The 26,272-nt window shown below is 40.3% G+C and overlaps 3 protein-coding genes, 1 long non-coding RNA gene and 5 pseudogenes across 18 annotated transcripts; 5 read left to right on the forward strand and 4 right to left on the reverse strand.

Moving 5' to 3' along the window:
- Positions 1-417: 417 nt before the first annotated feature.
- AT4G05280 lies at positions 418-6,342 on the forward strand (annotated as a pseudogene; the record flags this gene model as incomplete). Its single annotated transcript has 19 exons — positions 418-541; positions 777-1,269; positions 1,354-1,445; positions 1,518-1,705; positions 1,787-1,979; positions 2,069-2,667; positions 2,740-2,865; positions 2,952-3,116; positions 3,215-3,317; positions 3,417-3,502; positions 3,607-3,696; positions 3,779-3,838; positions 3,934-4,035; positions 4,102-4,370; positions 4,465-4,544; positions 4,655-4,762; positions 4,839-5,294; positions 5,639-5,842; positions 5,942-6,342.
- A 719-nt stretch (positions 6,343-7,061) lies between these two features.
- Positions 7,062-7,703, forward strand: AT4G05290 (annotated as a pseudogene; the record flags this gene model as incomplete). The annotated part of the gene is made up of 1 exon: positions 7,062-7,703.
- An 803-nt stretch (positions 7,704-8,506) lies between these two features.
- On the forward strand, positions 8,507-10,995 carry AT4G05300 (annotated as a pseudogene; the record flags this gene model as incomplete). Its single annotated transcript has 5 exons — positions 8,507-9,039; positions 9,309-9,433; positions 10,005-10,057; positions 10,478-10,770; positions 10,836-10,995.
- An 827-nt stretch (positions 10,996-11,822) lies between these two features.
- AT4G05303 lies at positions 11,823-12,771 on the reverse strand (annotated as a pseudogene; the record flags this gene model as incomplete). Its single annotated transcript has 4 exons — positions 11,823-12,039; positions 12,111-12,195; positions 12,277-12,544; positions 12,634-12,771.
- Positions 12,772-13,392: 621 nt separating this feature from the next.
- Positions 13,393-16,270, reverse strand: AT4G05306 (annotated as a pseudogene; the record flags this gene model as incomplete). Its single annotated transcript has 1 exon — positions 13,393-16,270.
- A 744-nt stretch (positions 16,271-17,014) lies between these two features.
- AT4G05085 lies at positions 17,015-17,534 on the reverse strand. The gene has a single exon (NR_141845.1). It is a non-coding gene; the product is annotated as an other RNA (long non-coding RNA).
- A 67-nt stretch (positions 17,535-17,601) lies between these two features.
- AT4G05310 (Ubiquitin-like superfamily protein) lies at positions 17,602-18,849 on the forward strand (the record flags this gene model as incomplete). Its single annotated transcript, NM_116770.1, has 1 exon — positions 17,602-18,849. One exon carries the CDS (start codon positions 17,602-17,604, stop codon positions 18,847-18,849), a length of 1,248 nt encoding a protein of 415 aa, NP_192440.1.
- A 1,964-nt stretch (positions 18,850-20,813) lies between these two features.
- Positions 20,814-23,145, forward strand: UBQ10 (polyubiquitin 10). 8 transcript variants are annotated; one of them, NM_001340547.1, is made up of 4 exons: positions 21,024-21,091; positions 21,396-21,610; positions 21,839-22,305; positions 22,534-22,930. In NM_001340547.1, exons 2-4 carry the CDS (start codon positions 21,396-21,398, stop codon positions 22,767-22,769), a joined length of 918 nt encoding a protein of 305 aa, NP_001328998.1. In that variant the 5' UTR covers positions 21,024-21,091; the 3' UTR covers positions 22,770-22,930. The 8 variants fall into 8 exon arrangements, with proteins under 8 accessions (NP_849299.4, NP_001078353.4, NP_001328999.1 ...); NM_001084884.5 differs by having other exon boundaries at positions 20,817-21,091; positions 21,839-23,061; NM_001340546.1 differs by lacking the exon at positions 21,839-22,305 and having other exon boundaries at positions 21,007-21,091; positions 21,396-21,476; positions 22,389-23,145.
- A 184-nt stretch (positions 23,146-23,329) lies between these two features.
- AGD13 (ARF-GAP domain 13) lies at positions 23,330-26,051 on the reverse strand. 3 transcript variants are annotated; one of them, NM_001340548.1, is made up of 9 exons: positions 25,902-25,963; positions 25,477-25,555; positions 25,255-25,336; positions 24,877-24,963; positions 24,596-24,759; positions 24,363-24,510; positions 24,157-24,279; positions 23,976-24,071; positions 23,330-23,890 (listed from the first exon to the last, which is right to left on the reverse strand). In NM_001340548.1, the coding sequence occupies exons 3-9, from the start codon at positions 25,258-25,260 to the stop codon at positions 23,609-23,611; spliced, it is 906 nt and encodes a 301-aa protein (NP_001328043.1). In that variant the 5' UTR covers positions 25,261-25,336; positions 25,477-25,555; positions 25,902-25,963; the 3' UTR covers positions 23,330-23,608. The 3 variants fall into 3 exon arrangements, with proteins under 3 accessions (NP_001328043.1, NP_567292.1, NP_001328044.1); NM_116772.4 differs by having other exon boundaries at positions 23,347-23,890; positions 24,877-24,952; positions 25,902-26,051; NM_001340549.1 differs by lacking the exon at positions 25,902-25,963 and adding an exon at positions 25,752-25,855 and having other exon boundaries at positions 23,362-23,890; positions 24,877-24,952.
- Positions 26,052-26,272: the final 221 nt, after the last annotated feature.

A 26,272-nucleotide genomic window follows, 5' to 3' on the forward strand; every position in this document is an offset into this window, starting at 1 on the left:
AATTTCGGACCAAATTACCCTGGGAAAACTTAATAATGGCACAAACCAAACCGTGCAGCAGTTCGTATCGGTTAAGTTGACGGCGTAAACCAAACCCTACAGCAGTTGGTTTCGGTTTAGTTGATGCGGTTCAGTTTTGAAAAAGACAAAAAAAAAAACTGAAACGAAGAAACCCGAGAAAACGAAAAAGAGAAGAGAGTAACGGAGAGATTTGAGAGAGAATCAGAAAGCGAAACGAAATTCAGTATCCATTGCTTCAAAATTCGACATAACTTCGAATTGTTGGATAGTTGAATTGAGCCACTGAACTCCCACATCCGGGGAAGTGAAAGTTACTGTTTTTCTCGGCGAAGCCAAGAGAAAGTTACTGTTTATTCCGGCGAAATTTGAACCTCCGGCGAGATAGCATCTTTAGCTATGGCTGGGAATAAAGCTAACGACGAAGTCCCGAGGAAGCAGCATGGTCCAGGGAAGGAGAAGCGGGTATTAAGAGTTTCCCCGCGGAGAAAACGCTCTGCGACAAAGGCAACGGAGGAACTGGGTTAGAATCTCTAATTTACCGTTTGTTGTCTTTGGGTGTATCAGAATTGTAAAGCTTGTTTGATTAAGGGGTTAGAATTTGTCGGAATTTAGCATATCTTTAGGATGAAAAATTGAGAAGTAGAATTGGAAATCTCTGTTTCCGCCAAAAATATGATTTTGAGTTATAATCTGGAAAATGTCTGTGTACGTACACTACTTCGGTTTGCTTAACAGTATATGACTTTTAATTGCAGGTAGTCCAAGTGTTGCTCCGACTGAAGATCTTACAGTTGAAGAGTTACCACCAAGACTCTTTGCTTTAGACCGGTACCCTTCCGAGACGAAGATGAACGCGTACTCTAAACCGGAGTACATTTCTGACATAGCAAATGTACTAAAGGGGAAACCAGAGATGCAGTTTCTTCTCGATTCTCCATTTGGGGAACTTTTTAAAATACCCAAAAACAAGGCATCTTTCAATGCTAAGCTTGTCCTTAGACTAATATGCCGTAAGTTAGTGACAAAGAAGGTGAATGAGATGTGGATTGTATTCGGCGGTCATCCAATCAGATTTGGATTAAGAGAATTTAGTATCTTAACTGGGCTGGAATGTGGGAAGTATCCCAAGAAGAAAGACGTTGATGATGTTATCAGTGTGAAACCTGAGTGTGAGAGTGTTTGGAAGACTCTGTTTGATGAGAGGTTTTGGGACACGGTTCCAACAATTGCTGATTTGGTGAGCTGGCTGTAGGAGGAGGAAAGCATGGAGGGGTGGAAGCAACTGGCACTATCTCTTTTTATTTTGGTTGACGGTGTGGTAGCGGCCCACAGTAACCCCAACAGGCCTACTTCGAAGACTGTCGAGATGACTAAGAACCTGGAGTTCTTCTGCAAATACCCATGGGGAAGGGTGTCCTTTACCCGTACTTTGGGGAGGATAGCAAATTTCCAAACTCCTTACGATGCTCAATAACTAATAAGGGGTTTACTTGTAGGGTCTTATGCACTCCATGGCTTCTCATTAGCTCTCCATCTTTTAGCTTTCGAAACAATCCCATCAATTGCTAAGCTAGGACCTGATGATGTACCTAACAGGACATTTGCTGAGAGGTCTATCCATCGTCTTGCCTCTCTGCGAGCAATCCGGACATCTCGCATTTTGGAGTGTGAGGCTGCTGATGAGGTGTGTTAAATTGTGTATGTACGTACATAATAAGTAAATGTACATTATCTATGGTTAACATACTTATTTGTGTAGGTTGAGGTCAACTATATTGTGAAACCAGCTGATAATGTTTGTCCTCCATCTCTTTCATGGGATGATGAAGTTGATGATCCAAGGGTTGATTACATTGAGGCACTGTTGATAGATGGGCACCAGTGGCAGGAGGATGAATGGGTTGGAGGCTATGCTAGAGTACCAAAGCAGTTGCGCCCACCACAACTAGAAGAGACAGGTAAGTATAAGTATAAAGGTTGTTTACAAATTTTTTTGGTATTGCACCCAGAAGAAAACCAATTAATAGCAGCAACTGGTCTATTGTAGATGTTAAGAGGAAACGAAATGCACCGGGCCCGAGCCCTAAAGAACCTGCTATGAAAAAACAGATATCTGAAATGGACTGTGATAAAGAAGAGAATGCTGAGGATTGTTTTGGAGAGCCTGTGCCTGAGAGGTTTATTGTTGAAATGAGGAGGTCTTTCAAGGAGCTGGAAGACCAAATGTATCAAATGCATGAAGATATGAAAGACTTTGTCCGTGACCAGATACGTGCTGTCCTTGATCCAAAAGGCAAAAGGCCAGAACAAACCATACCTTCCCATGATTCGCGGGAACCACCTACTTCTATGGATAAGGCACCGGTTACTGCGAAGAAGCCATCGAGAAGGATGTCTACAAAAGGAAGCACTGAAACGAGAAAGTCTTCAAGGCTGACTCGTGTTTCTCATGATGTGGACACTCCTGCACTTTCTGTTGGCTGTAATTCCAAAGAGGAAGATTTGGATATCCCTGGAGTACATACCACTGCTGTCGGCGGAAGAAAAAAACCTTCAAAGCCGAAGAAAAATGTTTCTTTTGCTGTTGACACTACTGAGCTACCTGATTCCAATAAGGAAGATATGCAAGGATTCATTGATGAACAGGTAAGTCATGTACGTACATTGCTAAATATTTTATAATCCATATGTATAACTGTACTGTCTGCTTCGATACAGTATGGCGCTAATAATGAAAGTGATTTTACTGCAAATGATGGATTGGATTCTTCGGCCGCTGAAGAAGAGATATTAGACACTGGATTTTTAATAGTTCCTTATGCTGGATCCACACAATCCCATCTGGTATGTCGTCTACTAATACTCTTAACAATCTGTTTAAATGGTGTACGTACATATTCGCTTAAGAAGTTAGTTAAACTATGTTTCAGGATAGAGGAAATGTTGTTGTTGGTAAGACTGTCTTCTTAGGTTCAATGTCTGGGACTGTCTATGTTACACAGGAAGAGAGGCCTGTGGAAGAAGCTACTGTTGACACCGAGATGGAAGAAGTTCCATCTAATGTGTATGCAAGAGTTTCAGAGGTAGATCTTCTGGTAATCGTTATATACAGATTTCCATGACTATATGCATATATATTACATTAATTTCTCCACTTATCTAACGCTTAACTCTATGGTAGCCTATGTTTCAGGATAATGGACCAAAGGATGTTGCTGAACCTGGCTTAGTTGGTACCCATACAGGGGCCGATGAAATAGCTGATGCTGACATAGAGATGGTAGACAATCCATCAGGTTTACCTTCAACATCTGCACAGGTATGTGTTAGTCACTTGTTCTTTTTCCATATGTGTACGCCCATAAGACTTTGCAAATTATTTTTGTTTCATAAAGAAGCAAGAGATGCCAGTGCATCGACTGAAGCTAATGGTAGCGAGTCAGAAGAAACTTATGAGCCTTCTGATGGAGATACAGCTCACGTACCTGGCACAAGTGTACATACATTTTTGTCACTATGTTTTGTGTACATATATATTGTTTCATACATTACTAAAAAGTTTCTTTCCGATGATAAATTCTACAGGTTGAGGCGGCAGGAGAATCCAAATTAGTGACAGAGATGGAAGTTGAAATACCTGAGAAGACCCACAGTGATCCCCCGTCACCATTTCAAGTAGTTAACAATGTAAGCTAACTCTTGCAACAAATAAAATGTACTATTTACTGTTCAAATGTATAAAATTTATATTATGCAGGTCATACGGGAGTTGGATACCAAAGCCGTTGGTGATTTGGCTGCAGCTACTGATGTGGAGGTAACAATTTGTGTGTTTTAATTCCTATTTTCGAAATAGCATGCATAGGATTATATGTGTACATTATATAGACTTGTGTACGTTAACTTGGACAGGTAGTCATGGAAGAGCCGGGTATTGTCGAGGGGTCTGTAGGAACTGAGGATCCTAACCCAGGGTCAGATGAAGCAGACAAGACCGATATTCCTAAAAATAATGTATGTACCTATTTTAAAAATAGAAAAACGTATGAAACTGTTGTTGACAATCATATTTGTTAACAGGATGAATCAGACAATGCTGTTGCTGTCGAAGCAAAAGAAGAAAAAAAATCGTCCCCAAAGGTCCCAAAAAAAGTGAAGAATCAACTTGTCTATGAACAGGATGATGTCCATCCTCATGGTTTTAAGGCAAAAACAGTCTTGGTGCCCGATGTACCAAATCAACAGATAGAGGTTGTTATCAGGGCTGAAAATGTCTCATACAACCCCCTGGACATGGTTGACCCTTCAAAAGTAGAGGAATTCAGCAATATCATTAAAGGACCCTCTGTGTAAGTACATTATATTAAAATGGATTATTTAATATCTCAATCATCATTTTTCCAAGTCTTAAGGTTGTTATCAAATATTTTTCTGGATTTACAGGATTCACACTCTTTTCGGGTTTCGCAAAGTGCCCAACGAGTTTTTTGCGAACCTTCTAACACCTGGTGAATGGGTCGAAAGTTTGGTACGTTTCATTTATATTCGTACATTCCTTGTTATAAATTGTACATAGATGATTAAATTTTTCGTGGAAGTGTACGTACACTGATATATTTTTTGAACATTTCAGCATTTAGAAAAGATGGCAATGTTGATGTGGCACAAGAACGGGGAACAGATGATAACAAACAGATGTATTGTATTGGACATGATGCTGACACATCTACTTACCAAGCGGGTGGGCGACTTCAAGAAGTGTATTAATAAGAACGGGTTCAAATAGGGTAAATTACTGTCCGACATTGCTAATGGAGTTCACATAAACCGTGAACCCAATATGAAGTGGCTGAAGGATGTCGATGTTGTGTATGCTCCGATGAACTGGAAGAGTGAACATTGGGTTGCTTTGGGAATCAACCTTAATGAACGGCTAATAACTGTGTATGACGCTTTAATATCGCACACGCGGGAGTCGGCTGTGAAGGCGAGAATGACTCCTATTTGCGAAATGATACCGTACTTAGTCAGAGCGATGTGCCAGGATGTATTGATTTCTCCGTACTCAGTTGAACCTTTTGAGTATGTGCGTTGTCCTACCGTTGCTCAAAACCCAACTACAGGAGATTGCGGGTCATACACGATGAAGTTCTTGGAGTTGCTTGCGTTTGGACACCCTTTTTCGGAATTGACAACCATTCGAGAAGCAGATATGGTTTTCTACCGTCAGAAATACTCGGTTGACATCTACGAGCACGGCAAGCGGGAGGCCGGTACTGTGCACTTGCTTTAATCGTCCAAGAACAATATTCTGGTTCTTTGCAACCAATTATTATGAACAAACCTATCTTAGATATATGATTGCAACTACATTTAATTTGGAGATTGTCAGAAGTTAATTTAGTGTCCTCTATCATATTGTCGTACACATCGTTCACTTCTAATTACATAATGTAAATGTGTACGTACATATCTATATGTCTCGTACACTGCATATTAACTTTATAACATAACTCAAGTGATAAATTGATTTGACAGCCAACGCTTACTAACACAAGTATGACATTCATTTCAACCGTAATTGCCCCAACCAAATTCACAGTAGTGGTTATTAAAGTGAAGAAATTACTGACGATCTCTGACTATCTCATTTCAAACATGGTTAACCCGACTCTTCCCGACGATTTACTCTCGAAGATAGCTAAGAACCTGGCTAACCAATGCTGGTCCGACCTTGGTCCACTGGTACGATCCGGCACTCGTGGAAGAGACATTGTCTACCGTCCGGATGTCCTCAAAGATGCCAATATTCTCACCTTGTGTAACTCGCCCGATGACTTCCAAGCTTGAGGGGGCCACAATCCCTCCGGATCCGCTGATGAAGGCCGACATCGACCATTTTTTTTACGGTGTTTTGCAGCTAATAATCCCACGGCAGTGTATTACGAAGGTATTCGTGTTCTAACGCATGAACGAAACATCAATGGAGCCATCAGGCTCTTACAGCGTCATGCTCCAGTACGAGCAAATGCAACAGTTACATGCGCCATTGTATTCATATGTGCTGGGTATGATTATATGGGCGACTTGTTTCTACAGCTCTTCACCCGCAACCATTATCCATTGGACTCGGTTGCCACTCGAATTTGGGTGATGAGTTTCTTCAAGGAAATAAAGAAGTTTGACCCTGCATACAACAATACATATGGTCCTACGTTCTCTTATCCTACCAGCCATGGAATTAGTATGCCTCCTTGCGCCTTATATTGTTACATGGTATCAGGAGCTTTCCAAAACGTTTGCAACCGCTGTTACCTCTGATCGTGTGCCAGGCGTGTTAGTCAAATGCTATAGTTAAAATCTAAAGTTGAATATTTTTCAGCCAAATTCGCATATGATATTTAGTTCCCGAAGTAAATGTAAATTTGGATATTAAAATCTAAGCGTCCACAACTACGTACACGTGCATCTACCAAATAATACTTAAAGGTTTTTTGTTTGTCTCGGAAAACTAGATATGTACGTACACTAGCATGAGATATCAACTCTAACGTACACTAAAAAATAACACATTCAAACATATGAGGTCTTTGGTTTGTCTCATAAATGGTGATATTTATGAATGGACGTACACTGATAGTACACTACAGCGTACACTGTTTGTTGGGTAAATGTAGAAATGTAAATGTGGACGTACACTACAACGTACACTGTTTGTTGGGCAAATGTAGAAATGTAAATGTGGACGTACACTAAAACGCACACTAAAACGTACACGTCTAGTTTTAAGCTGTTATTAAAAAGTGGTTGCTCATAACAACAATAACAAATTATATATGGAATACTATTACGTTGATTTGACAATATGAATACACATCATCACTTAATACCTTTGCAATAAATACAACCATAACTTACCCAACCATATCTTCAATGATGCTTATTTAAGTGTTGGAATTTCATTTTGTTAAAACACCTTACTCCTAAATATAACAAACCCAAATATTCATGATGATTTGCTTGCGAAGATAGCCAAGAAAATGGCTGACAAATGTTGGTGGTACCTCGGACCTATGTTGAAATCCGGTCCTCGTGGAAGAGACATTGTCTACCGTCCGGATGTCCTCAAGGATGCAAACATTTTCAGCATGTGCGACGATCCCGATGACTTCTACGCGGTAGGCCACGATCCAAATGACATCAACTCCGAAGGTCGCTATAGACCCTTCTTCAAACGGTGCTTACAAGCTGGTAACCCCACGGCTATTTACCATGAAGGACTGCGTCTCGTTACACATGAGTCTGACATTCAGGGAGCTATCCTACACTTAGAGCGAATCTCCCCAAGGAACGCCGCTGCAACCCTTGCATGCGCAATTCTTTACATATGTGCTGGTAATGCTCACATGGGTGGTGTCTACCTTCGGCTCTTCGGAAGCAACCATTATGCTTTGGAATCGGAGGAGGCACGTGACATTTGTGAGGAGGTGCTAGAAGATATAAAGAAATATGGTAATACTTTAAAATACACATACGCTAACAGTTTTTCGTACCCGGAATGTGGTGACTTAAGCACTCCTGAATGCGCAGAGATGTGTTACATGAGATCGAGACTCTTCAATAATCTTTGCAACCAATGTTACATCTGGTTGTGTGCTAAACGGATTAGCCAGATCCTGTAGAGCTCACATTCGCCACGATCCTGTCATATTTATAAGTTTTTCATGCAACAATATGTGAGCTTTTTACGTTGATTATCAGTAATGGAAGTTTGTTTTTAATAATTATCACTTTGTAATTGATTCAAACATACTAGCTCAAACTACTCTAATATGAGACATCATTAACACAAAATAATAATAAAATAATAAAATATCTACGTACACGGTATATGATAATGTACATGTGGTATAGTTTAATTCCAACTATAAAGATTACATAGTGAGCGACGGTATAGTTTGTAAATGAAGACGAAAGAAAATTTGATTTGACGTCGTATAACACATATCTAGAAGATTTCGCTCCATATTAATTACTCGCTGTCAAATACACACTAGAAGTGACCTCCATCACACTCTCATTAATATCTCTATTAGACATACACGGTTCCCGAGCAACGTACTCAATTGATTTGGCAGATAAAATAAGTAAGTTAATGTTTATTTGAAAAGATTGTTAGTAAATGCGTTGACCCCTAATATAGCACTATACATGAAGCCATATTGTTCCACTTATATGCAATACAAACAGACGTTAACTCAACCTTCTGTAAGAAAACGTAATGAGTATTTTATAGACATACACGGCGCGATTATGAGAGGTACACAGTAGTTTGTTTAAATTAAAAGTTACTAATATGATGCACTAAATATACATCCACGTCACCCACCCACTTACATTGATGATTATTCCCCTCTTTAAAACTCATGTCAAACACACTTAGTTGAATACACGAATCCGTCTAAACCTCCTCGTTTGAAAAACAATGCCTTTCCTACCTCCGCTAACCCCTCCAACCGAGTTGTACCTAGGAATCCAATTGCCAAACCCCATAAGCATACTTGTCAACTACCTCCCCGTCAGCCAGACTCCCATAGAGACGCTAAGGAACTTAGTCAACAGTTGTGACATCAACACCCTTGCAATCGATGAATTCATGACGTGGCCGTCGTTACTCCAACCGGAGTCTACCTTCCGGCCATACTTCGAGCTGCTTGTAGAACGTGGATCCATCCCGGCGGTTTACCTTGAAGGTGTTCGCCAAGCGAGCAACTTCGTGACAGTAGCTCAGGGCCTTTCAGTCATGACAACGGTCGCTTTATCTGATCCCTTTGCTTGCTTCGCAACCGGTTTGTTCCTTACGTGTACTGGTAATCACTTGGATTTCCTCCCGATCAGCGAAAAGTTCTGGGAAATGACACCCACCCTTGAAGCTGGCCACGCGGTTGCAGAGATGGTGATGTATCACATCAGCCAGCTTCACACTGAAAATGCTCGCCGCTGGGAAAGGTCTTGGAGGTTTGTCCACCCGCTGAGTTGCGTAGGGCAATGCACGTTCCATCATGGCTGCAGGGTTTGTTTTTTCTACTGGTACGCCAGGGAGATTGCTATATTCTGTGTATGACGGATGCACACATATTTTGCAACACATGTGTATGCTTCGTTGAAAAAATTATGTTTTTTGATTCGTTCCAGTTTATTTATCTTATGAATTTCCCTTTATATAAACTGCCTGTCTTTTTTATGTTTCTGGCTTTTGAATGAATTACCCCTTTAAGTATTACTAGATGTCTTCGTGTACGTACACTATATAGTACATTAAACTTGGTTTATCGTACATTGGGAAATTGCGTACACAACATAAGTATAAATCTAATAGTTTTTGATGTTGAAGGCACCAAAACTAATACACGTACACGATAGCGTACACCAGAAACTATACGTACATTGCGAGAGGATTTGAACTATAAAACAAGGCATGTACATAAAACAACAAATTAGATTAACATTTAAACGGAAACAGGAAAAAACAACGACTGAAATGTAGTTTGGTTCTTATGGAAACAACAACAACAACTGGGAAAGAAAACTTAATTGAAATGTAGTCTTATATTATATTAAAACGGAGAATAATGGTGTAACGCCTGTGTCCCGAGTTAGGGAGTAACCCAGATCTTACACCAGCCGAATTCGAGGACGAATTCAGTTTAAGGGGGGTAGACATGTAACGACCGCGTCCCGCGTTCATAAAGAGGCCAAGTTGTTTTAGGAGAAAACTAGACCATGGTCAAGAAACGGACTAAAATACTTAGTCGGATGAACGAGAAAGTTCAAGCTGAACCAGCTAGGTGAGCTGGACAAGCTAGGATGAACTAGCTAGCTAAGCTAGGTGAGCTTAACCAGGTGGAAGACTAGCTAGCTCAGCTAGATGAGCTGACCGACAGCTCGACTGAGCTCGGTGAGCTGATCGTGTACTGACCCAGCTGGGTGGTCTGGTCAGCTGACACTCGAGCTGGTGGACTGTGGTAGCTCACGGGTGAAAAGGTGTCTCGGCCAAAAGGTGTAAGGTCGAGCGGGTACCAACGAACGGTTGTGACCTTTTGGAAGGAACGGATGTGACCTTTTGGAAGGGTGCAAGGAACGGATGTGACCTTTCGGAGGGGTGCAAGGAACGGATGTGATGCTTCGGGAAGCATCCATTCGCCCCCTATATAAGGGAGGACGCCCAAGGCCTTTGAAATAATCTCACATCATCTCACAACATCCAAAACACCATAAAACATTCTTAAAGGAGTCCCAACACATCGTAGAGTTGTTGGTCGGAAAGGGGGTGCGGCTCGGCGAGTATAATTCGACCGAACTGATGCGCATGCTACCTCCCGGTCCAACGGTTCGATGGAGTGTAGATGATGGAGAGGGTAGACCGTTCGTCTTAGAGACAAATCGGATCTGGTAGACCGATCGTTGGATCGGATCGGCCAGACCGATCGTCAGACGGATCGGATCGGCCAGACGGATCGGATCGGCCAGACGGATCGGATCGGCCAGACGGATCGGACTGACTGATCGTCGGACGGGTCAGATGGGACAGGCCGATCGTCTGACAGAACGGGACGGACAGACCGATCATCGGATGGGATGGATCGAGAAAAGTGTTCGAGGAAGCACAAGGATAAGTGCATCCGAGCACACCCAAGGGTCGCCCATGGATGCAATCTTACCGGTAAAGGGAGAAAGCACCAAGAATGGGTAAGGAACGTGATTCACCATATAGGATCAACATCGCGGCCGCCTTCATGTATCTATCTCCTCAGCCATGGTGAAACCGATCAGAGATCGGTAAGACCAAAGGGTGACTCGACGGATAACCAACGGGAAAGTCTACGGTGGGAACCGATGGACAAAACGGATGTTGGACCCGCGAGCAAACCTAAGGCCGACGGAAGAAAGATTTCATGGGCTAGCCTACGATGATCCAGTGGATGAATCCACGGACCCTTGGGTGTGATAAGGATATAGTTCGAATCGTATGGATGGATCAATAAGCCGAAAGCTTTATCGACCACCATAAACCGGACGGATAAACGGTTAGTAAACCGTGGGCGGTCGTAGTAAATGACCGGATCGGAAACATGGATGGTTCGATAAGCCAAGGGCTCAATCGTCCACCATGGAACCGAAGGGGAGTACGTTTGGAGGACGGATGGACCAATAAGCCAAGAGCTTGATTCGACCATCGTGAACCAAGGGAATCGTACAATCCCCAATCTCTATCGTTGTACTTAGACCAGTGGGGTTGGTTGGTTGTATGGCTAAGTAACGATAGGGATTGGTTCATCAATTCACGACCGATGACGAGTCGTTGAACGAATAGAGTAAGGCGACAAACGGGCTAAGGAATCAAATACGCATATTGGCCAAGGTATGTAAAGATCTAGCTTATTAGTTAAGATAGACGTTTGGTAATTGACCGTGAAAGTAGGATAAAGGAATATGCGATTGTTTGGCTTAGAATGGTTAGCGAACATATGCATGTCTTGACCGAGTAAAGGATAGATCTAAGTCTAAGGGACAAAGACGATGAAACCGGTACAAGAGTTGGTTAGAATTAAACCAAGGTTAGAAAGACTTCCGCTGTGTAATAAGAGAGCGATTATAGAATTTAGCCTCGTAAAGGCAATTCTATGTTGAATCGCAAAAAATTAAGAGGTTCGGCCGGAGAGAGGCGCGAACTTGAGTACTACGTCGCCGGACGACGAGACGTCCGGGACGGGGTCTTACAAATGGTTCATTCCCTCTAGCTAAAAAACCACCATCGAGATATCCGCAACTTCTGGTCTGTCCGGATTGGCAACCACCTTTGAAATAGCACCATGGCTCTCAAGCTTCGGGTTAGACAGTTCGGTTAGACGCCAAAAGCTGAGTGCGACAATAAAATTTCCCTTACCCAAACTCTGAAAGTAACCATCCAAGTACTCCGCCTGTTGATTGCGGGCTTCGCACTCCAAGACTTCATTGCTACGTTAGAAATATGGACAGTTAGCGTTTAGAGTGACATTGTAAATAAAACAAATGAAAAGAACACTTACTATCTATCTTTTATCTTGAAACTCAGTTTGAGACCGTAATAGTCTGTAGTCAATGCGCCAACATCAACCAACGCTCCAACGACATCTAGATGATGGAGAAACAAAGATAATAAACAAAAATTTTCAAAAATGTAATAAATGAAGCATCGGAGTTATTCTTCCTCACCGACTAAAACGTTCTTGTAAGCAGATTTCTCCAAAATGTAGTCGAAGGGAGTGAAATCGAAATCTGGAACTGGTGGTGATCTCGGTGGGGCCTGAACGACGACGGTCCGATCCATAAACAGTATGTCGTATTCATGCTTTGTTGCTCTGACTGAGTCAGTTGACTTACGGACCAAGAAAGAGGTGATCGTCTTCCACTCATTTTCAACGAATCGGTCTTCGTAAAACGGAGCAAGGCGACGATCAACGGTGGCCTCAATACGGTTATTCTTTACATACAGAACATGATAGTAGACAGTTTAATATACAAGTTAAGCGAATGAACGAGAAAAACACATAATGATTTGACGGAAATTACCGCGTAATCTGCCAGGATAAGGCCGAGTTCGAAGACGTTGGGCGATATAACCTTCTTGAAGACTCTCAAGTCAAAGACATAAATTCGCCACCCAGTGATCAGAGGACACAATTCTGAGACCATATGAAACCCCTCCATCTCACGGATAGCAAGAACAAGCGAATCGAAAGACTAAATTTTTATTTGTGAATGATATAACTGCCGGCACAAGAAATGGGTTTAAAATGAGGATTGTGGATAAAATTAAGGAAGGGAGGAGACTTAAATAGAGGAAATCTGGAACGGCTACAGTTATTAATGCGGTTCCAACTACACTTGATTCAAATTTTTGGTAATAGCTTGGTAACCGTCATATAGGGTAATTATTACGTTGATTTGACAATAAACATCAACAGTTACGTCCTTTCCATTAAATACCAACACAACCACAGTATACCCAACCATGTCTCCAACTCCGTTCATTTAAGAGGGGGAATAAGTTAGATTTTCAAAAAACTTATTTGAAATTACTCAAAATATTGAGCAACCACCTCTATGTACCCTTATTACATGAACTTTAACACGTACACAGACAAAAACGTACATAGTTATACAAACGTAGAGTTTAAACGTACGTACACAACGTACATAGTTACAGGTGGATTATATATAAACTTACGTACACCGAGAAAACACAGAAGCGTACACTATATTGGCAGGCTCAGAAACTTGTCACCAGAACTAGATTGGATTTTTGCACATCTTCTTGTTATGACCTGCTTGTCGACAGCGTGAGCACTGATTTGGTAAAAGTCTTTTCTGTCTCTTTTTCTGAAGTGACAAAGACAGGAAGTTAAAAATCTCCGCATGGTAATACTCAAAATACAAGTAGATGAATGAACGATGTTAGTACATACCCGGTTTTCACCTCTAGATGGGATCCTTTTGGACAGTGGTCTTCCTGGTGGCCGTCTACTGTATAGAGGAATGAGTATCAAATCCACTATATGTTGTGGGATGACAACATCTTTCGGATCCGCGATAGGTAGAATTGGTTCTTGGAAAGAATCAGAAAACGTTTGAAGGCCATACCACCATCCGACACAAGACTTCGGATCAATTCCATGCTTGATTGCAGCTGCTAGAGCGTGTTCACAAGGGATTCTTAGCTTGGTGTACCTAAGACACGTACACGTACACTGGTCCAGAACGACATGAAAATGCTCACCGGATTTACTTGTCACTTGATAGCTCCACGGTCCAGACATCTTCACAGCGTATTTACCTGACGCAGGCAACTCTTGTAGAAATCTCTCATCAACCTCAGGTGTCACAGAAGATTTGCACCTAGCAACTTTCTTCCTCCTCGATGCGAACCATCGCATTAGGACATCCCGAATGAACTCGATCATGTAAATAATCGGATAAGTTTTTGCTTTTGTTAACACATGATTCATGGACTCAGAGCTATTGCTAGACATGATATTGTAGCGTTCTCCTCTACAGTGAGCTCTTGTCCAATGCTTAAATCCTATGTCCTCTAGGTATTTTGCGCATTTAGCACTCTTTTCCCTTAACAGTTCAAAATATTTCTCGAAATCCCTGACCCTATAAGCTTTGGCAGCGCTGAAAAATAAAGCAGACACACCAAACTTACCATAATAGGTGGAGAGGTTTCGCTCAAGGTGAACAACACATGCTCCATGATGCGCTCTCGGGTAAACAACACTTAGGCCTTTGTATATAGATGAATGTCTGTCCGAGACAATCATTAAATCGTCACTGTCTGGAACAATCTCAGCTAACTTTTCAAAAAACCATGCCCAAGAAGCATCGGTCTCACCATCAACAACACCAAAAGCTATTGGGAATATTTGGAAGTTCCCATCTTGGGCACATGCAATAAGGAGACATCCTTTGTAAGGTTCGACTAGCTGCGTTCCATCTACTACAACTACCTTCCTCATATATATCAGACCTTTGATAGAAGCCCCAAGAGAGACAAAGACATACTTGAAGCGCTGCTTACCATCATCTTCTGGTGTATAGTGTAGGTGTGTTATTGTACCCGGATTAGCTAATTGGAGAAGATACAGATAGGTCGGCAAAAACCTGTAATTTGCTATCTCATCCCCCCTTACATTTTCCACTGCAACCTCTTTTGCTCTCCAAGCGGTAGAATATGAAATCCGCACATTCAGATCATTTAGGAGCAGCTGTGGTAAATCGACAGCTCGCGGCCCACCCTACGTAGAACTGTATCTGCTCCTCACAACTTCCCCGAGGAGCTTATAATTAGCATGTTTAATGTAGTTCTTCCGAGAGTCGATGTTACACGTATGTGTCGTAGCATACGAAGTGATTTTGAAACTTTCTGAATCCTTCACGATGCAAGCAGTCAATTGCCATGGACAAGTCTCATCAACGCACACCATCTTTAATGTTTTAGGACATGACTTAGGTTGCTTGAAGCAAAAGCATTGCTTTATCGCTTGAAGAGACATTGTTTGTTGCAGGACTTTTCTATTCTTAAAAACACTTCCAACAAACAAAGTTTCGCCTGTGGTGCTGATTTCAACCTGTGTCTCATCAGCTCGAAAATTGAGTAAGTCATCGAACACAGGAGCAGCATCGTTACCGAGATTCGCCAACTCGCCACCATGTAACTTAGGAAATTCATTATACACTTGGTAAGCCTCAGCTGCGGTAACTACCCCATTATCATTCTGTGTCCCAGTTGAGGAAGCTCCAATACCGTCGATCACTTCATCCCCGGTAACTTCGTCTATACAAATAAGATTGGAATCCTTTTGCCCTTCGCAGCGTGTACCGTAACCCAATGGAAAAATTGTTTCTTCGCCAGGTACACTAAGATCAGTGTACGTACACGTTTCCAAGAGACGACTGAATTCTCTTGTATCTCCGTCAGGTACACTAACACCCGTGTACGTACACGTTTCCAATAAACGACTGAATTCCCCTGGATGTTGAGCAGTCTGTTGAGTGAGATTGACGTCTTCCTCAAGATTTCCTTATACATATTCTTCTACTATTACATCGTTCCACTTGTTGTAATCGTATTTTTCGCCAATACCTTCACTACCGTCTGTGGTAGGATACATGGTACTTCCCCCAATAGATCCATCCACACCAAGATAATCATCACACCCATCATCATCTTCGTTGCCCTCCTCCACTTCATCCTCTTCTGTTGTATCGTCTTCAACATCGGCTTGCTCCTCTGCATCCTCATTATTTTCATCAACATTTGTAGCACTATCAAACACACGGTCACTTTCAGAAACTTCACCATGAGACCTAGAGACAGTATTCCCGAACGCCTTCACTGTATTATTGAAAGAGACGAACAAGTTGAGAGAAAGATACCCACCACAAACAAAAAAAAACGTTTCGAGACCCATCTGACTGTCAATGTATACAGGAGGGCGTTTAGTATCTATCAGCACTGACATTTCTCCCGGCATCCAGTAGCTAATTATGGGATTGATCTCGGTGGACTTCAAACTGAAAGCCTCTCGGAGTGTACGGACAAAGTCCGTGTACGTCATGGTTTCCTGAACGCGTACACAACGACCAAAGATGCCTTCCTCAGGTTCAAATTTCCATTCTCCTTCTTTGCATTTCCACTCACCGACCATAGTAAATACGGGAATATCCATAACCCACCTGCATCATAAATTCAGGAGACACACATTAAATGCAACTGAAAAATACTATACATATAAAAAACAAATGGAATGTCGATACTACACATTTATAAACCTAAATACCAATTATCATTTGACTATTTTAAACAAACAAATATAGATTTTGCAAATTTTCTGATAAAAAAATGGAGTTAAAACACAATCAAGATCCTAATATGACATAACAAAAAACTTCTTAAAAGAACTTCATTACTTACACGAGCAATGCTTGTTTTGGCTCCAAACTTGGTACAAAAACAAGATCAACACTTCTTCAACAGCAATGTACGTTCTTAATTTTTTATTAATTATTATCAATAATTTTTTTAATATTATTTGATGTAATGATGATTTTGCATTAATTGTGACAATAGTCACATCTAAACTTTTTTGGGGCATTAAATGTTGATGTCACTTCGGAATAATGAAAATAATCTCACTTGTAACGGAACCGAATCGCGTCAACGTGAAACAAAAAATCTTCAACTGAATCGGAACAGTGTACGTAACTAAACCTGCTAAACTAAACCGTACATTTCAACAGTTACTAAGAGAGAAGCGCAAGGGCAGAAACGTCATTTTGCAGGCGAAAAGACAAATGGTGAAAACCACATTTGACTTTAACAATCCATGGAAATAAAACATGGTCAACGGGTGTGGCCTGCAATTTACCCTTATATAAACACTAATATATATATCTAGGCTAGTACAGTTTTTCCTCTACGACATTTACAAATCTTTTTTTTTCTTTTTCTTAAAACTCTCATTAAAAAAACAATGATAAATCAAACATGCTTCGTTCCGGCTTAATTACTGCTCTTCCCCATCTCAAGCGCATTCCCATACTCCCATCCTCTACAAACCTTGACCAATACCAGTGTGACCTCCACACTTGACCCATCTCCTCAATCGGAATACCTTTCGTCTCCGGCAAGAATCTTTAATGGGTCGGATTTGTAGATTTACGGTTTAATGGGTCGGATCTAGATAGTTTTAATCAATCTTTTTATAACATTACCGTTGGATAATATAAGTAAGAATATACTGTAGCATAGATACTGATGATTTTATGTGAGGCTTTCATTGACTTAAGAGCCACGTAACCCAATAAAAATGGGTCAAGCCCAAATGCGGTTCATTTGATATGTGAATGAATGATATTAAAACCAAATTCTATCGTGAACTATCTTTACAAAACAATCACTTTCTCTCTCGCTCTCTCTGTTTCTTGACTCTCTTCTTCATTAGTCTCCATTGATCTTGAAACACCATTGATAGAGTCATGAAGTTTGTGGTCGAGATTCTGGGTGGTTCATCGTTCGAGATTGAAGTGGAACGCACAGATACATTGTTAGTGGTCAAACAGAAGATCGAGAAGTCTCAACGTGTCCCAGTTTCGAAACAAACCCTTATCGTCGACGGCATTTTTATTCTTCGAGAAGATCTTAACCTCGACCAATGCCAGATCTTCCACGATTCTCAAATCCAACTCGAAGTCTCTCCTGACGTGAACCCTATTCACAACAACGACGATCAAATCCCGCAAACAGAGCAATCTCCTCCAGCACCGTGGATTTCAGTTGAAGAGTACTTTGCGGAGCAAGATTGGCCTTTGACAGAGGAAGAGATCAGAAAGATTTACAGTTATCGGCCTGAGACAACCCAAGACATCAGTAAGATTCAAGATGCGCATCAAACAGAGGAATCTCCACCGTCAAACTCAGTCAAAGAGACCGTTAACATTCAAGATTCGTCTGTGAAGTTTGCGAGTAAGAACAACAACGATCAAGTGCCTCCAACGAAGCAATTTCCACAGTCAAACTTAGTCAAAAAGATCACTAACGGAAAAAAAAGAGTCCGGCAGATGCTAGTATATGTGTCGCCATATCCTGGTATGAATGAAGTCCCAACGAATATTCTGGTGCAAGTGAAAGTTACGGATGAGGTGAAAACACTGAGAGGTCTTATGAAACTGGCTCAAGAAGGGTACATCTTTACGCACAATAATCAAGTATTGAACGAAGATCAGTCATACGAGTGTAACAGTGTTAAACCCTTGGATACAATTGTGATTGTTCCCAGACGTGTTATCCAAGAGACCAGTAAGATTCAAGATTCGTCTGTGACGGTTCAAGTGCCTCAAATGGAGCAATCTCCAGCGTCAAACTCAGTCAAAGAGATCACTGACCCGAAGAAGAAGATTAAAGTATATGTGGTGGCAGCTTCAAGTGAGTGTAAAGGTCTGAAGAGATTTATTGAGGTGGATGTGAACTCGACGGATCAAGTGAAAATACTGAGAACCGAGTTGGTTGAAAGTGGTCGGAGGGGTCATATAAGAATGCCTCACGAAGGATATTTCTTTGTGGACAGAAAGAAAGAGAGAGTATTGAACGAAGATCAGTCATTCGAGTGGAACCGTGTTCTTCCAGCCGAAACAGTTTATATGGTTAGTGGACGTGATACACATTTTGCCTCGTCTTTTACTCGTGGCTCTAAAGTCACAATGCTTTGTGCTCAAAAAGTTCTGTAGAAAGTCTGTATATATGACACAGAAGAAACCAAAAACTATGATACATTCAGCAACAGAAAGTTATGTGGATCTTTAACTCTTTGCTAATAGGTTTTAATCTTTCTTCAAGTTTTCTTCTGGCCCTTAAGTCACAATGCTTTGAAATTTTTGAGTATATGTAGATACATAGAAGAAACAAAACTATGATACATTTAGTAACAGAAATTTATGTGGATTTTATCCTATTTGTAGGTGTAACTCTTTTCTTCTAGGTTTTAATATTTTTCTTCAAGTAAACTTGTTGTTATTGAATTCCCTTTAGTCGAAAGCAGCGATCAAGCTTCTCTTATAAGTTACAAACCCTAATTTCAGCAAACACAACTTGGAAACACTAGCAGCAACAACTTTGTTATTTTAAAACATTAGCAAAAGAAATCTCATTGCAACATCAAATGGCAAAACTGGAAGGTAAAAAAAGCAGAACTTATCAAACAAGACTACCAATATGATGAACTGATGATTTTTTTTTTTTTTTTTTTGGCTCAACAACAAACTTTCCATTCACCCATTTATGGATACACAGTCTAGCTCAACAGAGCTTTTAACCCAAATTGGTACAATAGAATACAACTTTAGATCATAATTCTCAAAAGAAAGAGATTCCTTAGCTATTCTATCTGCCACTCCATTTCCTTCTCGGCTTGTATGCACAAGCATAAAATCCTCAAACTTGCTAAGTAGATACTTTATGTCTTGGATAATTGGATTGAGACTTGACAAGCATAACTTTCATGTAACCAAAGACACAAGTTGCTGAGAATCCACCTCAAAAATGATCTTCCTATAATTGAATCGGGATAATGACAGCACAGCCCATCTAAGAGCCTCCACTTCTACTTCCAGCACGCTTCTTACTTTTACCACAGCTCTTGCACCTAACCATAACACCTTCCCTGTATGATCGCGAAGCACCCACCCTAAGCCACATTTTAATCCTTCTGTTGGCCATGCCCCATCAAAGTTGCACTTAACCCAAGATTGTGGTGGAGCTTCCCATGTTTCTCGTCTGTCCCGACGGTGTTGTGGTTGGTGCTTTCCTTACATTCTGAGCCTCTTTCCTTCTAATCCACTCATCTGCATCTTCTTGTGTCCTTACTAATACCTCATTGGTTCCAAATTCCCTCCCTTTAAGCACCAGCTCGTTTCTGTTCTTCCACAGCCTCCCAAGTATCCAAGGGACTAAAGCCTCCACATTCTTCAGATCAGGATATTCTTGTTTAAGATGTTGAACTCTATGGAGGTTTGTATGAACTGATGATCTAGGACCGGATAAGTTCCCTTCTTCATAGCGAACTTATTCAAAGAATGTTTTGTGTATCATTCTTGTTACATTGTTATTAATGAAAAAATATTATTGGTCATTGGACTGAACACGAGTGTTAAATATGGACCAGGCCCCAAATAAGATCCATTGATATATGAATTAAATAACAAGAATAAATCGAGTCACCAAACCACTTGCCTTTTTTAACGAGACTTGTTCACCAACTTGATACAAAAGTCATTATCCTATGCAAATCAATAATCATACAAAAATATCCAATAACACTAAAAAATTAAAAGAAATGGATAATTTCACAATATGTTATACGATAAAGAAGTTACTTTTCCAAGAAATTCACTGATTTTATAAGCCCACTTGCATTAGATAAATGGCAAAAAAAAACAAAAAGGAAAAGAAATAAAGCACGAAGAATTCTAGAAAATACGAAATACGCTTCAATGCAGTGGGACCCACGGTTCAATTATTGCCAATTTTCAGCTCCACCGTATATTTAAAAAATAAAACGATAATGCTAAAAAAATATAAATCGTAACGATCGTTAAATCTCAACGGCTGGATCTTATGACGACCGTTAGAAATTGTGGTTGTCGACGAGTCAGTAATAAACGGCGTCAAAGTGGTTGCAGCCGGCACACACGAGTCGTGTTTATCAACTCAAAGCACAAATACTTTTCCTCAACCTAAAAATAAGGCAATTAGCCAAAAACAACTTTGCGTGTAAACAACGCTCAATACACGTGTCATTTTATTATTAGCTATTGCTTCACCGCCTTAGCTTTCTCGTGACCTAGTCGTCCTCGTCTTTTCTTCTTCTTCTTCTATAAAACAATACCCAAAGAGCTCTTCTTCTTCACAATTCAGATTTCAATTTCTCAAAATCTTAAAAACTTTCTCTCAATTCTCTCTACCGTGATCAAGGTAAATTTCTGTGTTCCTTATTCTCTCAAAATCTTCGATTTTGTTTTCGTTCGATCCCAATTTCGTATATGTTCTTTGGTTTAGATTCTGTTAATCTTAGATCGAAGACGATTTTCTGGGTTTGATCGTTAGATATCATCTTAATTCTCGATTAGGGTTTCATAGATATCATCCGATTTGTTCAAATAATTTGAGTTTTGTCGAATAATTACTCTTCGATTTGTGATTTCTATCTAGATCTGGTGTTAGTTTCTAGTTTGTGCGATCGAATTTGTCGATTAATCTGAGTTTTTCTGATTAACAGATGCAGATCTTTGTTAAGACTCTCACCGGAAAGACAATCACCCTCGAGGTGGAAAGCTCCGACACCATCGACAACGTTAAGGCCAAGATCCAGGATAAGGAGGGCATTCCTCCGGATCAGCAGAGGCTTATTTTCGCCGGCAAGCAGCTAGAGGATGGCCGTACGTTGGCTGATTACAATATCCAGAAGGAATCCACCCTCCACTTGGTCCTCAGGCTCCGTGGTGGTATGCAGATTTTCGTTAAAACCCTAACGGGAAAGACGATTACTCTTGAGGTGGAGAGTTCTGACACCATCGACAACGTCAAGGCCAAGATCCAAGACAAAGAGGGTATTCCTCCGGACCAGCAGAGGCTGATCTTCGCCGGAAAGCAGTTGGAGGATGGCAGAACTCTTGCTGACTACAATATCCAGAAGGAGTCCACCCTTCATCTTGTTCTCAGGCTCCGTGGTGGTATGCAGATTTTCGTTAAGACGTTGACTGGGAAAACTATCACTTTGGAGGTGGAGAGTTCTGACACCATTGATAACGTGAAAGCCAAGATCCAAGACAAAGAGGGTATTCCTCCGGACCAGCAGAGATTGATCTTCGCCGGAAAACAACTTGAAGATGGCAGAACTTTGGCCGACTACAACATTCAGAAGGAGTCCACACTCCACTTGGTCTTGCGTCTGCGTGGAGGTATGCAGATCTTCGTGAAGACTCTCACCGGAAAGACCATCACTTTGGAGGTGGAGAGTTCTGACACCATTGATAACGTGAAAGCCAAGATCCAGGACAAAGAGGGTATCCCACCGGACCAGCAGAGATTGATCTTCGCCGGAAAGCAACTTGAAGATGGAAGAACTTTGGCTGACTACAACATTCAGAAGGAGTCCACACTTCACTTGGTCTTGCGTCTGCGTGGAGGTATGCAGATCTTCGTGAAGACTCTCACCGGAAAGACTATCACTTTGGAGGTAGAGAGCTCTGACACCATTGACAACGTGAAGGCCAAGATCCAGGATAAGGAAGGAATCCCTCCGGACCAGCAGAGGTTGATCTTTGCCGGAAAACAATTGGAGGATGGTCGTACTTTGGCGGATTACAACATCCAGAAGGAGTCGACCCTTCACTTGGTGTTGCGTCTGCGTGGAGGTATGCAGATCTTCGTCAAGACTTTGACCGGAAAGACCATCACCCTTGAAGTGGAAAGCTCCGACACCATTGACAACGTCAAGGCCAAGATCCAGGACAAGGAAGGTATTCCTCCGGACCAGCAGCGTCTCATCTTCGCTGGAAAGCAGCTTGAGGATGGACGTACTTTGGCCGACTACAACATCCAGAAGGAGTCTACTCTTCACTTGGTCCTGCGTCTTCGTGGTGGTTTCTAAATCTCGTCTCTGTTATGCTTAAGAAGTTCAATGTTTCGTTTCATGTAAAACTTTGGTGGTTTGTGTTTTGGGGCCTTGTATAATCCCTGATGAATAAGTGTTCTACTATGTTTCCGTTCCTGTTATCTCTTTCTTTCTAATGACAAGTCGAACTTCTTCTTTATCATCGCTTCGTTTTTATTATCTGTGCTTCTTTTGTTTAATACGCCTGCAAAGTGACTCGACTCTGTTTAGTGCAGTTCTGCGAAACTTGTAAATAGTCCAATTGTTGGCCTCTAGTAATAGATGTAGCGAAAGTGTTGAGCTGTTGGGTTCTAAGGATGGCTTGAACATGTTAATCTTTTAGGTTCTGAGTATGATGAACATTCGTTGTTGCTAAGAAATGCCTGTAATGTCCCACAAATGTAGAAAATGGTTCGTACCTTTGTCCAAGCATTGATATGTCTGATGAGAGGAAACTGCAAGATACTGAGCTTGGTTTAACGAAGGAGAGGCAGTTTCTTCCTTCCAAAGCATTTCATTTGACAATGCCTTGATCATCTTAAGTAGAGTTTCTGTTGTGGAAAGTTTGAAACTTTGAAGAAACGACTCTCAAGTAAATTGATGATCACAAGTGAAAGTGTATGTTACATAAGTGGATATTTCACCCTTTTTCCATCAATCAAAACATCATATAGTAATCCATTGGTTTATACAAACATCAAAATACATTTACCTCTGAAATGAGGAAAAAAATGCAAAGAGATTTTTGAAAATTTCCAACAAATGGAGAGAAAAAAAAAAAACAAAGAATTAAATCAATCAGTACATTTATAAAGGTTATGAGACCTATATGACACTTATTGGTCAAGTGGCAGCCATTCCATTTCTAGCTCTAATTCTCCAGACTCTACATTCTGAAGCTTGATCTGAACCTCCTGTTTCACTTTCCCATCAACAATGTTAATGATACTGTCATCTATTAATGGGTTATCATGCGATTTTAGCCATTTCCCAATCTGCATATCCCCAAACATTTCTGGATCCCCAAAAGCCATTGCAGATGTTATCAAAGGTTGTATATCAATATCTGCTTCTCCCATTATGTCATCAGCAGAAAATGTATCATAATCATACACTTGCTGCAACCACATAAGAAACCGTAAGATATATATATAAGCTTTGGCAATGACTGAAATCGTCAATAGAAAATGAATTTGCTCTTACCAATTTCACAGGGCCATAGCTCTCAGGAACAGACAGCATGAGTTCTTGATTCCATACCGGGTTCAAATTACTATTCATAACAGTTGTCTGAAGTTTCTGAATAAACAAGACAATTTTACTCAAGATTCACAGCATCAACAAGAAGTAAAGCTAATAAAAAGATGCAAAGCAAATCACTTACTTGCTTCCCTAGATTCAACACAACATATGGATCACTTGACATCATGTCTCTGATTGCTAAGTTAGTTCCCTTCTTAATAGTCACCTTCAACAATCCAATAAACTCTACCATTCCTTCCTGAAACTGTCAAATTTACCGATTTCAAAACATGCAAGAAGAAAGGTATAAGAAAGAAAACGTTAACTTATGCAAGTTTGAAGCTTTACCATCGTCTGCGATGATGAATTTGTGCGAAAACTATCCATGATCTTTCTAGAAAGACTTGATGTAAGAAAAGCTGAACTCTTTGTTGAGCCTTTCCCGGATGTAATCCGCAAGCTTGGTTTCAGAAACTCTTGCAGTTCATATTTTGCCCTAAATAAAGATTTTGAGTAAGTCACTATACAAACAACAGCAATAGATTTGTCCTGTCACAGAGTATTTTGTTTTAGAATCTGACCTAATGAATCTCATACGCTGGTCATGATTAACATCAGGTCCAGGCTTAGAGCACGTGTCAGGTAAAAAAGCTTCATAAATTGAATTAGCAGACGCATTTCCTCCAATTTCAATCATGGAATCGACTTCCTCATCTGACCATTCATCTAGTGTCACAGACAAAACCTGGAGAAACCAAACAATGAGTACACAACGAAAGAGATCTAATTTTGTCTTGAGTAATGAAGAAAAGAGACAACAAATGGACAACCAATATGTAATAGAGCAAAGAAGATATATCACCTTTGAAATATGAGTGCCGAGGCTCCTGTGCACACCGCAACATTTTAAGCAAATGAATACTCCGATATTTGCTGATCTGAAAACAAGCTACTAACTGATTATTCAATATAAGAACAAACACAAAGATACATAACTAAAGACACAAGAACATGTAGATGAAGCTCAAATCGCATAATGCGAATAAGTAACTTTCGGTTATGGTAAAGAAATGTGAGACATTCAACTCTATGAGATTAACCCCTAAATGAATAGAGAACATACAGAACCAAACATATTGTATTAGCATAAGATTAGCTATATACTAAATGACATGTTGTTTATCAGCAAAACTACCAAAAGATAAGAAGAAGAAAAAGAGGCTTAGAAGCGATGACTTACGCCCATTTAGGATCAGAAGCGCCACAATCAGCGCAGACTCGGTTATCAGGTTGATTTAAAAGATCTCTGATTCTCCTTTTACCTGTTAAACACACAATGTGGATTGAATCACAACATAATCAGAAACCTTGTGACGCCATTATAACATGAAAAAGTCAAGAAATTTCGCTAAATCTATAGAATCGACCACACACACACACAAAAGAAAGAATCTGTCATTACCTGAGCCAGGCTTACCGAGTCCGGCTGCATAATTGCTCATTGCTCTTCTTTCAAAACCCAACGATCATCAAACAAAATCCTACATTGAGAACAACCCATCACGCACAAATTGTTGTAAATGATCACAACATAAGAAAGTTCCAATTTTTATCATGGAAATCAAATTAAATTTGCGATCAAAACGTGAACATTGTTGAAAACAAAACAAATGGGCCAATCACGAGAAGAATCTCTTTTCATATCAAAAATTAAAAACCTATGTGAATCATCCTTACGTTGTCGGATTCCGACACCGGAGAGGAAAAAAAAACCGACAAAAAAATTTTAAAATTTGACCTTTAACATTCTTAGAGATTGGATGATCTAAATATGAAACAAGAAGATATACAAAAAATTGGAAATGAGAGGGGATTTGGTGTTCTTACAATGTTGCGGAAGGGAGGATAGATAGACGAAGGAAAGAGGTGAATTTACAAGAAAATTGGCAAATGATAATATCTGCAAATGACAACTACGTGCTCACTTTTCTTTTTATCTTATTATTTTTTTCTGCGTTTTTTAAATAAAGAAATTAGAGCAAATTGTTAATTTAAAAAAATCCCAAAAAAAAACACTATTTCCAATCCGGCGTTATTGTTTCATAGGTTTTTTTTAAAAAATTTTTTTTTATTAAAATTTGGTTTATGATGAAAATAGAAACCAAATTAGTACAAAAGTAAATATCATTCGGTCGGTTTAAATTGCTTTTTATTTATTAGCAAAACATATTATTTTAGAAAATATGTATTTTTTAACA

Source organism: Arabidopsis thaliana, chromosome 4 (assembly GCF_000001735.4).
Source record: "Arabidopsis thaliana chromosome 4, partial sequence".
Lineage (NCBI taxonomy): Eukaryota > Viridiplantae > Streptophyta > Magnoliopsida > Brassicales > Brassicaceae > Arabidopsis > Arabidopsis thaliana.